At 47.0% G+C, this 15,109-nt stretch overlaps 1 protein-coding gene across 1 annotated transcript in view; it reads left to right on the forward strand.

Moving 5' to 3' along the window:
- LOC134982190 (hippocampus abundant transcript 1 protein-like) overlaps positions 1–15,109 on the forward strand; it is a 127,142-nt gene that overhangs the window by 85,636 nt on the left and 26,397 nt on the right. The window contains exons 5-7 of the mRNA XM_063948709.1: positions 13,092–13,219; positions 13,590–13,704; positions 14,589–14,807. Coding sequence (XP_063804779.1) covers positions 13,092–13,219; positions 13,590–13,704; positions 14,589–14,807 — 462 coding nt within the window. The remainder of the gene's footprint in view (positions 1–13,091; positions 13,220–13,589; positions 13,705–14,588; positions 14,808–15,109) is intronic.

Below are 15,109 nucleotides of genomic sequence, written 5' to 3' on the forward strand. Positions count from 1 at the left end.
ATTCTGGAGTGGGATGAATGAGGGTGGGAGTAAAAGGAATAGTCTTTTTGGGTGGGGTGGAGTATTCTCCACGGGTCTAGGAGGTTTAGTTGGGTACAGAAGGAGGAGAGCAGGTGTGTGTGGGAAGTAGAGGTAGTAACACTTACCCTAGATCTGTCCATGGATGGGTCGACGACCGTGTTAAAGTCCCCGCCAACTATCAAGTTTTGGCCTCCCCAGGTAATAAGGGTCGATAGCAGGTCTGCAAAAAAAGAATCAGGTGAAGTATTTGGTGCATATACGTTGAGGAGAGTGTATGTTGTGTTTTGGATGTTTATATCTAATAATAAAAATCTACCCTCTGGGTCAAGTTGTTTTCTGAGGATTGTGTGCTGTAGGTTGGTATGTATTAGAATCGCTACACCCCTGGCTTTCGTGTGATAGGGAGACGATATGCAACTTCCTATCCACGGGGCACGGAGGGTGTGTCTAGGATCATCTAACCAGTGCGTCTCCTGTAAAAATACAATCTGAGGAGACATACATTTCAAATGAGTCAGCACTTTTTTCCGTTTGACCGGGTGATTAAGGCCCTCTACGTTCCAAGATACCGTGTGGAGTGTTGTGGCCACTGGGTCTACGTCTATAGGAGTTTGTGGGTGGGAGTCGGAGGGCATATTATCCCACTCCCATCGGGAAAAATATCATTAGTAGGGTTGAAAGGATAAGATGGGGTCCCACCCCGACCCAGCGAACGGGGGGGGAGTCTCCCAGTGGGGGGAGGGGGTCCCTACCCAGGCAGGCACAACCAACAAAACATATAAACAATAACATAAGTAGTTTCCAGCTATGGAAACCTAAACAACAGAAAATATACATGGGTGCGGGATATTCGCACTCCGTGTATTCTGCATCTGAGACCCGAAATTAAGGTTCGGATAGTGTTTAGCCATTATTGAAAAGAGTCACGTGATGATCAAGTGGAAGGAAGGGCGAAATGCAGCCTAGCTTCGTCTGGATCTTCAAAGAACTTTGGGCGTCCATCTTCAAAGACTCTGAGGCGTGCTGGATATAGTAGTGCAAATTTGATCTTTGCCTCAAAGAGGTGTTTGCATATGGGGGCAAAGTCTTTGCGTTTCGCCGCCACTACAGCTGAGAAGTCTTGAAAGATGAGAAGGCGTTCTCCGTTGAACGACAGATTGGTTATTTTTCGGTATTGGTCTAGGAGTCTCGTTTTATCTGCGTAATTTAAGATCCTCATGATGACCGGGCGTGGGCGGCCTGATGAGTTTTTCCGTTCCGGGCCTAATCTGTGTGCTCTTTCGATGATCAGAGGAGATCCCTTGAGGTTCATGGACAGTTGTTCTGGGATGGTTAGCGAGAGGAGATCCATGAGTTCGTGGCCTTTTACGGATTCGGGGATACCGATGACTCGTAGGTTGTTTCGTATGCTACGATTTTCCAGGTCATCGAGTTTATCCGAGAGATCCGCGACTTCGAGTTGTTTCGCCTGTAGGGATCTTTGAGCTTCAGTCAGGTCATCCTCTAGGGCCGAGATCCTTTGCTCTGCCTCATCAAGGCGAGTGGAGTGTTGGGTTAATAGAGTTGATGATGATTCGATAGCCTCCTTTATGCCCGCTAGTTTCTCGTCGAGAAGAGGGCCTAGTACCGCCAGTAGGTCTTTATGTTTCATTTTGGGTTGTTTAGCAGGCGGTTTGGATTTGCGGGAGCTTCTGGAATGCGAGCGTGTAGTAGAGTGATCCGAGTCCGATGTGTCTATTTCCGGGGTGTCCTCTCGAGCTTGCTGATCAGTCCCTGCGGGCATTACGGGTAGAGGAATCAAGAATTTTTCCATGCAGGATCGCCCAGAGGAGGGGGTTAAGGCTAAAGACACTAGGTGCTTAGGTAGTAAATGATGTGATGGGTCTCATGTGCTAGGTGGTCATTTATTGCAGGTCTTCATTTAGTGCGTTGCAGGTGTTCATCGACTGTGGCATCTAGCGCACTACTGCAGAGATCAGGGTGGGGGGGTCACCGGTATCTCTTGATAGATGTTGGGGAGGTTATCAGAGGTAAGGATAAGGGTTGTGGTGGATTTAATGATTTATTTCCACAGTCGCCGTGAAGTTAGGTGTCACTATTCAGGCGTGTTGTAGGGTCTGTGTGCGCCGTCGGTCTTCCCTCGATGCAGCGGATTGGTGTCTGCGGCTTCGGTCTCTCAGAGGTGGGGTGCCGGTGTTGGTGTTGAGTGTCTTGCCTCGGCCTCTAAAAGTTTTCTAGGGCGGCGGGACTTCCGGGTGTCCGATGTGGCAATGGGCAAAGCAAGGCCCCGGTTCTTGTCTGGTCCGCTTTGGGGTCGGGCGCCACCAGCCGGGCGGTCAGCAGGGTCTGTGGATGTTGTTAGGGGGACGCGGTGGTCATCTCCCTAGTTCTCCCTCTGATCCAGCGGGCCGGCGTCCGCGGCCTCGGTCCCACTCTGATAAGGGTGTGAGAGATATTGCCAGGGGTCTCTTCACGGTCTCCCTGAGTCCGGCCGGGAGGTGGGCGTCGGTGGGGTCGCCGGGTGTTCGGCGCGACAGCGACCGAGATGGAGGCCCCGGTTTTTATCTTCACTGGGCCGCGCTCAGCGGGAGCGTCCTTTCTAATCACTGGGGTGTTGTTTGTGGCCCTATCCCTTTCGTGTTGGTGATGGCGCCGAGAGACTTACCGCAGTTCCCGGAGATCTGGTAGGGAGGCGGGTGTCTGCTGAGTCTCCGGACTTCCGGTGCGGCAGCCGCCAAAATCGAGGTCCCGGCTTTCTCCCTGTGACCGGGCCGCAATCCGCGGGAGCGTCCACGGTGCTCCCCGACTCCGCGGTCCAGGTCTAACGAGAGCGGGTGTTGAAGGGGATCTGGTTGGGTATAGGTGTCTCCGGGCCTCCGGTGCGACCCCCGCCAAACTCGAGGTCCCGGCTTTCACCTTGTGTTTAGGCCGTAGTCTGCGGGAGTGCTCCCTGACTCCCCGGTTTAGGTCTGGCGAGAGCGGGGTGTTGAGGGGAGGATTGGTGGGTGAGGGTAATAATAAGGAGCAGGTCTAAGCAGTCCTGGAGGGGTTTTTAGATGTTATAAGGCAGGAGCTCTCTCAGGCTGCGACTGCTCTCCTCCCGTGCCAGGCCACCGAGATGTGTATTATTAACGGAGATTAGCGTTCAGAGGGCCGCCGCTGGAGCGGGTTGCAGAGAGCCGGAGGTTGAGGGTGGTCCGAGCCGGCTTCCAGGTGAGTAGCAGAAGTGGAGGAGATCCCCTCAGCCTTAGTGTGATTAAGGTCGCAGGAGGGGGGGGATGGAGCTGCGTCCAACCCCTCGAGCGTGGCTGGGCCGTCGGCCGTCTGCGGGTGCTGTGGGGTATGGTGCAGGATGAGGGACTGCAGCGGGGAGCAAGGGTCGGTGAAAGCGGCTCACCTTCACGCAGACGGGCACTCCAGGCCGCAGGTCCTCCGCTTCTCCGCCCGGGTCCCGAGGTCCAAGATGGCCGCCGCCGTCAGGGCTCCGTGCCTCCCGCAGCCGCGTCCGCCCGGATTCTTCCTCTTCCCGCAGCACCGCCGATCCCCGGTGCCAGGTAAGGGAGGTCCGGGTGTTTAAAGCAGGGATGGGGGTCCCGTGAGGGCACTCCAGGGGCTCCAAGGGCGGACGCCCTCCACGACGGGTATCGCCGGAAATCGAGGCCCCGGCTTCAGGTGGGTGCGTAGGCCGCAGTCCGCAGAAGCCAGTATACCGGCTTCCCGACTCCGCAGCACAGGTCCACCGGTGTGAGGGGGTCCCGGAGGGGTAGTAGATAGTTTGGTGGGTTGAAAAAGTGGTCTGGGGAGGGAAAGAGAGGGATAATTTCCTCAGGGAGTGGAGAGCTCCCTGTTTGTGCAGCCACTCTGATCGGCCTCCAGGTCACGCCCCATACAGTCATTTTTTATTACTTTTATTTTTGGTCTTATATTAAGTTAGAATATTGAAGGCCTCATGAAAAGTCAATGGATGTTTGGAATCACAGGTTCTGAAACTATAGAATTATATTTCAAGTTTAGCTTTCATCCTACTGTGTCAGAAAAGACAACATTTGCATGATACTGTAGCTGTATTGATAAAATCCCTCCGAGATTCTGTTTATATTAATAACCATGACACATTAAATAGCTAATCGGTGACCTCACTCAATATCAGTCACATTGAAATTGTGGGATAATCTTCTAAAATAATTTGTTCGGTGTCATTTACAATATTTTGTCTTTCAGTGTTTAAACACAATTGGCTTAGTTTATCATTTCAATTTTCTGAGGCTTAGCTGGTTAATTATAACCCTCTGAGCCAGAAAATGCTCTCAAATGCTGTTATTCATTGCTAACATTTTATAGGTTCCATTTGCTATTGTTTTACTAATGTTAGTATCTTGCTTTTTCTGTTTGCATCTGACCCACAAACAAGCTTTACATTAGAACATAGTGCTTTTTTTCCTGGTTCCTGAGCAGAAACATGACCAGTGCAACAAAGCAATGTGATTAGTAGTGATAAATGTTGCTTAGACAGCTAACTGGTGTGACATACCCAATAGGTGGTGTTACCTCACCAGTGCTTCTTGCTGCTAGTAATTGCTATATGAACTATATGTATATAGATTTCTCTAACGTCCTAGTGGATGCTGGGGACTCCGTCAGGACCATGGGGAATAGCGGCTCCGCAGGAGACAGGGCACAAAAGCAAGCTTTTAGGATCACATGGTGTGTACTGGCTCCTCCCCCTATGACCCTCCTCCAAGCCTCAGTTAGGTTTTTGTGCCCGTCCGAGAAGGGTGCAATCTAGGTGGCTCTCTTAAAGAGTTGCTTAGAAAAAGTTTTTAGGTTCTTTATTTTCAGTGAGTCCTGCTGGCAACAGGCTCACTGCATCGAGGGACTTAGGGGAGAGAATTTCAACTCACCTGCGTGCAGGATGGATTGGATTCTTAGGCTACTGGACACCATTAGCTTCAGAGGGAGTCGGAACACAGGTCTCGCCCTGGGGTTCGTCCCGGAGCCGCGCCGCCGACCCCCTTGCAGATGCTGAAGATTGAAGAGGTCCGGAACCAGGCGGCAGAAGACTTTTCAGTCTTCCTCAGGTAGCGCACAGCACTGCAGCTGTGCGCCATTGTCTGTCAGCACACTTCACACAGCGATCACGGAGGGTGCAGGGCGCGGGGGGGGGCGCCCTGGCAGCAATGTAGAATACCTGTATGGCGAAAAATACATCACATATAGCCCTTGAGGCTATATGGATGTATTTAACCCCTGCCAGACTTCACAATCTCCGGAGAAGAAGCCCGCCGAAAAGGGGGCGGGGCCTATTCTCCTCAGCACACAGCGCCATTTTCCCTCACAGAAAGGCTGAGGGGAAGGCTCCCAGGCTCTCCCCTGCACTGCACTACAGAAACAGGGTTAAAACAGAGAGGGGGGGCACTGATTTGGCGATATACATATATATTAAATGCTATATGGGAGGAACACTTATATAAGGGTTGTCCCTGTATAATTATAGCATTTTGGTGTGTGCTGGCAAACTCTCCCTCTGTCTCCCCAAAGGGCTAGTGGGTCCTGTCCTCTATCAGAGCATTCCCTATGTGTGTGCTGTATGTCGGTACGTGTGTGTCGACATGTATGAGGAAAATGTTGGTGAGGAGGCGGAGCAAATTGCCTGTAATGGTGATGTCACTCTCTAGGGAGTCGACACCGGAATGGATGGCTTACTTATGGAATTACGTGATAATGTCAACACGCTGCAAGTGGGTTGACGACATGAGACGGCCGGCGAACAAATTAGTACCGGTCCAGGCGTCTCAGACACCGTCAGGGGCTTGTAAAAACGCCCATTTACCTCAGTCGGTCGACATAGACCCAGACACGGACACTGATTTCAGTGTCGACGGTGAAGAAACAAACGTATTTTCCTTTAGGGCCACACGTTAAGGGCAATGAAGGAGGTGTTACATATTTCTGATACTCCAAGTACCACAAAGAAGGGTATTATGTGTGAGGTGAATAAACTACCTGTAGTTTTTCCTGAATCAGATAAATTAAATGAAGTGTGTGATGATGCGTGGGTTTCCCCCGATAGAAAATTATTGGCGGTATACCCTTTCCCGCCAGAAGTTAAGGCGCGTTGGGAAACACCCCTCAGGGTGGATAAGGCGCTCACATGCTTATCAGAACAAGTGGCGGTACCATCTACAGATAGGGCCGTACTTAAGGAGCCAGCTGATAAGAGGCTGAAAAATATCCTAAAAAGTATACACACACATGCTGGTGTTATACTGTGACCAGCGATCGCCTCAGCCTGGATGTGCAGAGCTGAGGTGGCTTGGTCGGATTCCCTGACTAAAAATATTGATACCCTTGACAGGGACAGTATTTTATTGACTATAGAGCATTTAAAGGATGCATTTCTATATATGCGAGATGCGCAGAGGGATATTTGCACTCTGGCATCAAGAGTAAATGCGATGTCCATATCTGCAAGAAGATGTTTATGGACACGACAGTGGTCAGGGGATGCAGATTCCAAACGGCACAAAGATGTATTGCCGTATAAAAGGGGAGGAGTTATTTGGGGTCGGTCCATGGGACCTGGTGGCCACGGCAACTGCTGGAAGATCCACCGTTTTTTACCCTAAGTCACATCTCTGCAGAAAAAGACACCGTCTTTTCAGCCTCAGTCTTTTCGTCCCTATAAGATATCTGCCCAGGGATAGAGGAAAGGGAAGAAGACTGCAGCAGGCAGCCCATTCCCAGTAACAGAAGCCCTCCACCGCTTCTACTAAGTTCTCAGCATGACGCTGGGACCGTACAGGACCCCTGGATCCTACAAGTAGTATCAAAGGGGCACAGATTGGAATGTCGAGGCGTTTCCCCCCTCGCAGGTTCCTGTAGTCTGCTGTACCAATGTCTCCCTCCGACAGGGAGGCAGTATTGAAAACAATTCACAAGCTGTATTCCCAGCAGGTGATAATAAAATTACCCCTCCTACAACAAGGAAAGGGGTATTGTTCCACACTATAGGGTGGTACTGAAGCCAGAAGGCTAGGTGAGACCGATTCTAAATCTGAAAAATTTGAACACTTACAAGGGTTCAAATCCAGATGGAGTCACTCAGAGCAGTGATAGCGAACTGGGAACAAGGGGACTATATGGTGTCCCGGGACATCAGGGATGCTTACCTCCATGTCCCAAAATTTGCTTTTCTCACCAAGGGTACCTCAGGTTCGTGGTACAGAACTGTCACTATCAGTTTCAGACGATGCCGTTGGAGTGTCCAAGGCACCCCGGGTCTTTACCAAGGTAATGACCGAAATGAGGATTCGTCTTCAAAGAAAATGGACGACCTCCTGATAAGAACAAGGTCCAGAGAACAGTTGGAGGTCGGAGTAGCACTATCTCAAGTAGTTCTACGACAGCACGGGTGGATTCTAAATATTCCAAAACCGCAGTTGTTCCGACGACACGTCTGCTGGTCCTAGGGATGATTCTGGACACAGTCCAGGAAAAGGGTGTTTCTCCCAGAGGAGAAAGCCAGGGAGTTATCCGAGCTAATCGGGATCCTCCTAAAACCAGGAAAAGTGTCAGTGCATCATTGCACAAGAGTCCTGGTAAAAATGGTGGCTTATTACGAAGCGCTTCCATTCGGCAGATTTCACGCAAGAACTCTTCAGTGGGATCTGCTGGACAAATGGTCCGGATCGCATCTTCAGATGCATCAGCGGATAACCCTATATCCAAGGACAAGGGTGTCTCTCCTGTGGTGATTACAGAGTGCTCATCTTCTAGAGGGCCGCAGATTCGGCATTCAGAATTGGATGCTGGTAACCACGGAGGCCAGCCTGAGAGGCTGGGGAGCAGTCACACAAGGAAAAAAAAAAAAAAAAAAAAAAAATTTCCAGGGAGTGTGATCAAGTCTGGAGAATTCTCTCCACATAAATATACTGGAGCTAAGAGCAAATTTGTAATGCTATAAGCTTAGCAAGGCCTCTGCTTCAAGGTCAGCCGGTATTGATCCAGTGGGATAACATCACGGCAGTCGCCCACGTAAACAGATAGGGCGGCACAAGAAGCAGGAGGGCAGTGGTCAAAACTGCAAGGATTTTTCGCTAGACGGAAAATCATGTGATAGCACTGTCAGCAGTGTTCATTCCGGGAGTGGACGACTGGGAAGCAGACTTCCTCAGCAGGCACGACCTCCACCCGGGAGAGTGGGAACTTCATCGGGAAGTTTTCCGCATGATTGTGAACCGTTGGGAAAGACCAAAGGTGGAAATGATGGCGTCCCGCCCGAACAAAAAACGGGACAGGTATTGCGCCAGGTCACGAGACCTTCAGGCGATAGCTGTGGACGTCCTGGTAACACCGTGGGTGTAACTGTCGGTGTATGTGTTCCCTCTTCTGCTTCTCATAACCAAGGTATTGAGAATTATAAGACGTAGAGGAGTAAGAACTATACGCGTGGCTCCGGATTGGCCAAGAGGGACTTGGTACCCGGAACTTCAAGAGATGCTCACAGAGGACTAATGGCCTCGGGAGCTAAGATGGGATTTGCTTTCAGCAAGAACCATGTCTGTTCCAAGAGGAACCGTGGCATCTGCCTCTAAGAAAGGACCTGCTCCAGCAGGGACCTTGTCTGTTCCAAGACTTGCCGCGGCTGCGTTTGACGGCATGGCGGTTGAACGCCGGATCCTAAGGGAAAAGGCATTCCGGAAGAGGTCATACCAACCCTGGTCAAAGCCAGGAAGGAGGTGACCGCACAACGTTATCACCACATGTGGTGAAAATATGTTGCGTGGGTGAGGCCAGGAAGGCCCCACGAAAGAATTTCAACTAGGTCGATTTCTGCACTTCCTGAAAACAGGAGTGTCTATGAGCCTCAAATTGGGGTCCATTAAGGTTCAAGTTTCGGCCCTGTAGATTTTCTTCCAGAAAAAATTGGCTTCAATTCCTGAAGTCCAGACGTTTGTCAAGGGAGTATTGCATATACAGCCCCTTGTGTGCCTCCAGTGGCACCGTGGGATCTCAACGTAGTGTTGGGATTCCTCAAATCATATTGGTTTGAACCGATCAAATCTGTGAATTTGAAATATCTCACATGGAAAGGGACCATGTTGTGGCCCTGGCCTCGGCCAGGCGATTGTCAGAATTGGGGGCTTTGTCTTAAAAAAAGCTCATATTTGTTTTTCCATTCGGACAGGGCAGAACTGCGGACTCGTCCCCAGTTTCTTCCTAAGGTGGTGTCAGCGTTTCGCCTGAAACAACATATTGTGGTGCCTGCGGCTACTAGGGACTTGGAGGACTCCAAGTTGCTAGACGTTGTCGGGGCCCTAAAAATAGATATATATATATATATATTTCCAGGACGGCTGGAGTCAGAAAGTCTGACTTGCTGTTTATATTGTATGCACCCCAAAAGATGGGTGCTCCTGCTTCTAAGCAGACTATTGCTCGTTGGATTTGTAGTACAATTCAGCTTGCACAGTCTGTGGCAGGCCTGCCACAGCCAAAATCTGTCAATGCCCATTCCACAAGGAAGGTGGGCTCATCTTGGGCGGATGCCCGAGGGGGTCTCGGCTTTAAAATTTTGCCGAGCTGCTACGTGGTCAGGGGGGAACACGTTTGTAAAATTCTACAAATTTGATACCCTGGCTGAGGAGGACCTGGAGTTCTCTCATTCGGTGCTGCAGAGTCATCCGCACTCTCCCGCCCGTTTGGGAGCTTTGGTATAATCCCCATGGTCCTGACGGAGTCCCCAGCATCCACTAGGACGTCAGAGAAAATAAGATTTTACTTACCGATAAATCTATTTCTCGTAGTCCGTAGTGGATGCTGGGCGCCCATCCCAAGTGCGGATTGTCTGCATTACTTGTACATAGTTATTGTTACAAAAATCGGGTTATTATTGTTGTGAGCCATCTTTTTTAGAGGCTACTTCATTGTTATCATACTGTTAACTGGGTTCAGATCACAAGTTGTACGGTGTGATTGGTGTGGCTGGTTTGGGTCTTACCCGGGATTCAAGATCCTTCCTTATTGTGTACGCTCGTCCGGGCACAGTACCTAACTGAGGCTTGGAGGAGGGTCATAGGGGGAGGAGCCTGTACACACCATGTGATCCTAAAAGCTTGCTTTTGTGCCCTGTCTCCTGCGGAGCCGCTATTCCCCATGGTCCTGACGGAGTCCCCAGCATCCACTACGGACTACGAGAAATAGATTTATCGGTAAGTAAAATCTTATTTTTAGAAAATCTAGTTTTAAAGGGATTGTCTACCCCAGTTCAGTACTTTCTTTCTTTATTTGGCAAGCACTAAATTGTGTGGGTTGTTAACCCACATCTCCTTAAGGGGTTGGGTGCAAAATTCGACATTCATGTTAATATGAGAATGTCAACGTAGTCTTAATGTCGCATTGATCATGTTGATATTCATCATGTAGACAGTGATGGAATGTCGAGATGTTAGAAAGTCAACATTTCGTCCTGGTGGCCAAGTGATGACTTACCTTCTCCTGGCAGCCACAGTGGCAGCTTCTGGGTCCCGGTGGTCATGTGACTGTCGCTTCTGTGTCTGACCCCTGATGCTGCAGCCGTCCAGTAAGTATTTGTTCCCTATCCCTAAGCCTTCCAACTGCAGCCTAACTCTGAAGTCAACATGTTGTCCATTGACATTTTAACAGTTTGAACATCATAACTGTTAACAGTGTGGTGTCAGCATTGTAATAGTTGACCCTTTTTGACTACATACCCTCCATATATGCGTTTTATGTTTCAGCTGTTATGTTAAGTCTACTTATCTAATATAATCATGTGGTTTGATAACTTTTTATCATTTTATTTAGATATGAGCGGGTTCGGTTCTCAGAGAACCGAACCGAACTTCAACATTCGAGTCTGGTTCCGAGCCAGGCTCGGGTTTTCCCGCCTGACTCGGAAACCAGAACGAGGCAAAATGTCATCATCCCGCTGTCGGATTCTCGCAGGGTTTGGATTCTATATAAGGAGCTGCGCATCCCCGCCATTTTCACTCCGGCATTGAAGAGTGTAGAGGGAGGACGTGTCTCCGTCCTCAGTGTCCTCAGTGGTAGTGTCTTCTGCTGTATTTGTCCAGTCACAGTGTTTGTGTCTTCTTGCTGCCATATGTCCATTGCTGCTGTGTTGTGCTTCATCAGACCAGTGGTAGTGTCCTGGCCATCACAGTGGTATGCGCTGCTGCAATATGTCCACTGCTGCCGTATTATAATAATAATAATAATAACAACAACAACAACATGTCCCTTACAGTGTTGCTGTGTTGTGCTGCATTAGACCAGTGGTAGTGTCCTGGCCATCAGCCATCAGTCATTCCTGTGCCGCATATTGTGTTATATAACTCCAAAAAAATAATGGAGAACAAAAATTTGGAGAATAAAATAGGGAAAGATCAAGGATCACTTCCTCCTAGTTCTGAAGCTGCTGCCACTAGCCATGACATAGACGATGAAATACCATCAACGTCGTCTGCCGAGGCCGATGCCCAATGTGATAGTAGAGGGCATGTAAAATCCAAAAAGCCAAAGTTCAGTAAAAAGATCCAAAAAAAGAAATTAAAATGGTCTGAGGAGAAACGTAAACTTGCCAATATGCCATTTACGACACGGACTGGCAAGGAACGGCTGAGGCCCTGGCCTATGTTCATGACTAGTGGATCAGCTTCAAATGACGATGGACGCCCTCATAACTGAGGCCTTGACACTTATGTTGGTGTTAGACGTGCCTCTGGTATCCGCCATTAGTGCAGTGGGATTTAGACAATTGATGGAGGTATTGTGTTCCCGGTACCAAATCCCATCTAGATTCCACTTCACTAGGCAGGCGATACCAAGATTTTGCCATTTAATTCCAGTGATTTTGCCATTTAATTCCAGTGCTTTGGACGTATTATTACAGGGATTTGGACGTATTATTACAGTGATTTTGCAGTATTATTGCAGTGATTTTGCCATTTAATTCCAGTGATTTTGCCATTTAATTCCAGTGATTTGGACGTATAATTCCAGTGATTTGGACGTATAATTCCAGTGGTAATTGTTTGTGTCGCCTGGCTTAGTCATACAGCTACCTCATTGCACCTCTTCGACATCTTTGCATGAGGTGCTGTTTGGGGCCTAGTTTTTGAAAAGTGCCATCCTGTCTGACACTGCCGTATGAGTCCAGGGGTACTGCTGTATTAGTCCTGGGGCACTGCCGTATAAGTCCACCAATTGCAGGATTTTTTAAAAATGACAGGGGCGTGCTGGAGATGCTGTCAGTGGACCGAACAATTGTGGCCCACTCTCGACATTGAGCCACTGCATGACACTACTAGATGGGCCAGGTGGTTGTGTCGCTTAGCTTAGTCATACAGCAACCTCGGTGCACCTTTTTTGTCTTCTTTGCATCATGTGCTGTTTTGGGACTATTTTTTTTAAAGTGCCATCCTGTCTGACACTTCCATATATGTCCAGTGGTACTGCCATTTAATTCCAGTGATTTGGCCGTATAATTCCAGTGATTTGGCCGTATAATTCCTGTGATTTGGACGTATAATGCCAGTGGGAATTGTTTGTGTCGCTTGGCTTAGTCATACAGCTACCTCATTGCACCTCTTCTACATCTTTGCATGAGGTGCTGTTTGGGGCCTAGTTTTTGAAAAGTGCCATCCTGTCTGACACTGCAGTGCCACTCCTAGATGGGCCAGGTGTTTGTGCCGCACACTTGTGTCACTTAGCTTGGTCATACAGCCACCTCGGTGCAACTTTTAGGCCTAAAAACAATATTGTGAGGTGTTTATAATAGACTGGAAATGAGTGGAAATTAATGTTATTGAGGTTAATAATACCGTAGGAGCAAAATTACCCCAAAATTCTGTGTTTTTAGCTGTTTTTATGTTTAAAAAAAAAAATCATCCAGATCCCAAACCAAAACACGAAAGGGTGGTTTTGGCAAAACCAAAACACAAAAGTGGAATTAGAACCAAAAACACGAAAAGTGCCTGCCGGACATCTCTAATTTTATTTATGTGCTGTAGTAATTGTTTGGGTTTTTTTTATTTGTCTTTTTACAGGGCTTCCTATCATTTATGTGTGCACCACTCATTGGAGGCTTATCAGATGTGTACGGCAGAAAATCTTTTCTTCTTATAACTGTTTTCTTTACATGTGCCCCTATTCCTTTAATGAGGATAAGCCCATGGTAAGTAATCCGGAATATGGACTAATTTCTATCATATATAAAACACACTGTAATGTATATGATTGCATATATAGTTGCATAGACATACAATACAAATAAAACATTTAAGTGCATCTACCATAAGGCATAAAACATATTTTGTTGGTATGGATTAATTGTGAGTTGGCGAATCATCAGATTCCAGGTACTGTATTAGGAAGTGCAAAGTAATGGCTGAGGAGATTCGAGCAATTAGTATATGTCTAAATGCAGGTTTTTATATTATTGGGACCAAATAATGTAGCTATAAAGAAAAGGTATTTATTCGATTTTGATTAACAGGAAAGTAGACCATTTTAATTCTTTTTTTTTTTTTTTTTCCCCCCTATAGGTGGTATTTTGCAATGATTTCAGTATCTGGAGCATTTTCTGTAACGTTCTCGGTAATTTTTGCCTATGTTGCGGACATAACACAGGAACACGAAAGAAGTACAGCGTATGGACTGGTGAGATTATTGAAAGTTACTCATTTAAATTTGTTACTGTAATGATAACCTATTATATTAATAGAATGCATTTTCAAATAGTTTTATGTATTCATTTTATGTTGTAGTTAATCACTTTTTTGAAGTAATTGATTTATGTTGAGTCATAATAATAAAACAATTTATTAAATTTGCGTATTTTAAGATATGTTAACTATTGATGGGTAGGTTATTTTTTTTATTTTTTACATTTTTGGATCGCTCCCTTCTTGCTACTGGTTACTTGCCCTAACATGAGAGCAGGCAAGGGCAGTTTCAACCCATTACGTTTATGGACTCTACAGAGACACGATAAACCTTTTGGGCTTATTTGTTGCCATAACAACCAATTACGAGAGTTTGTTCTGATCTGCACTAGAAAACTTACAGCATATTAATATATTTCTGTGGATCACAGCACATGCATGTATGAACATAATCATTTGATCACCATCTCTCCTGACTACAACTTTCTTTAAAGGGTTGCTATTGAATATAGTGCTTCTATTTGGTTCTGTTGACGATGTCTGGATGGATAAGTTAGAGATGGCAGGTTAGAACTGGTGATCTATCCAAAAGTGGTTAACCCATTTAATATACCTTTGCAGATGAGATTATTGACACTTCGTCACTGTTTTACAACCCTGCACTTCTTGCTGGGTTTACAAAGCGTTTTATCCTCCTGCACTAGTTACACAGTTAAGCAGATATTTTTAGGTTCTGGGTAGTTACATCGCATATAAGCTTGATGACTGCAAAATCACTATTCTATAATGCAGGTTCTGTTAACATCTGTTTGCGAAATGTAAATATTTTGTCAAGGCATATACATGTTATAAGTACTTATCTGTTTGTCACTTCTTAAGGTATCGGCTACATTTGCAGCAAGTTTGGTCACCAGTCCGGCTATAGGCGCTTACATCTCTACATATTACGGTGATAATTTCGTTGTTCTCCTTGCTACTGTGGTAGCGCTGTTAGATATCTGCTTCATTTGGTTGGTTGTGCCAGAATCGTTACGTGAAAAAATGAGGCCTACTTTCTGGGGCGCACCATTTTCCTGGGAGCAAGCAGACCCATTTGCTGTAAGTTCTCTAAAGAGGTTGAGTTCTTTTTTTCTTTATAACTACACAGTTTTAAAGTAAGATGTAACAATTTTTTTTGTTCTTTCTATTTAAGGCATGCTTAAACAAAACTTATTTTTTTGGGTGGTAATCCACGTAATAATCTATCATATGTCTGACTCACTCTGCTCCATCAGTGGAGCCTTATCTATGTAACTCTAGATTGGCAGATGAGTAGTAAATGAAGGCCTTATTGCAAGTTCACGCTGTATATCTAGTGGTCACTCTAGATTCAGGGTACTGATCAGTGAGGAGGGCATAAT

This window comes from Pseudophryne corroboree, chromosome 1 (assembly GCF_028390025.1).
Source record: "Pseudophryne corroboree isolate aPseCor3 chromosome 1, aPseCor3.hap2, whole genome shotgun sequence".
Lineage (NCBI taxonomy): Eukaryota > Metazoa > Chordata > Amphibia > Anura > Myobatrachidae > Pseudophryne > Pseudophryne corroboree.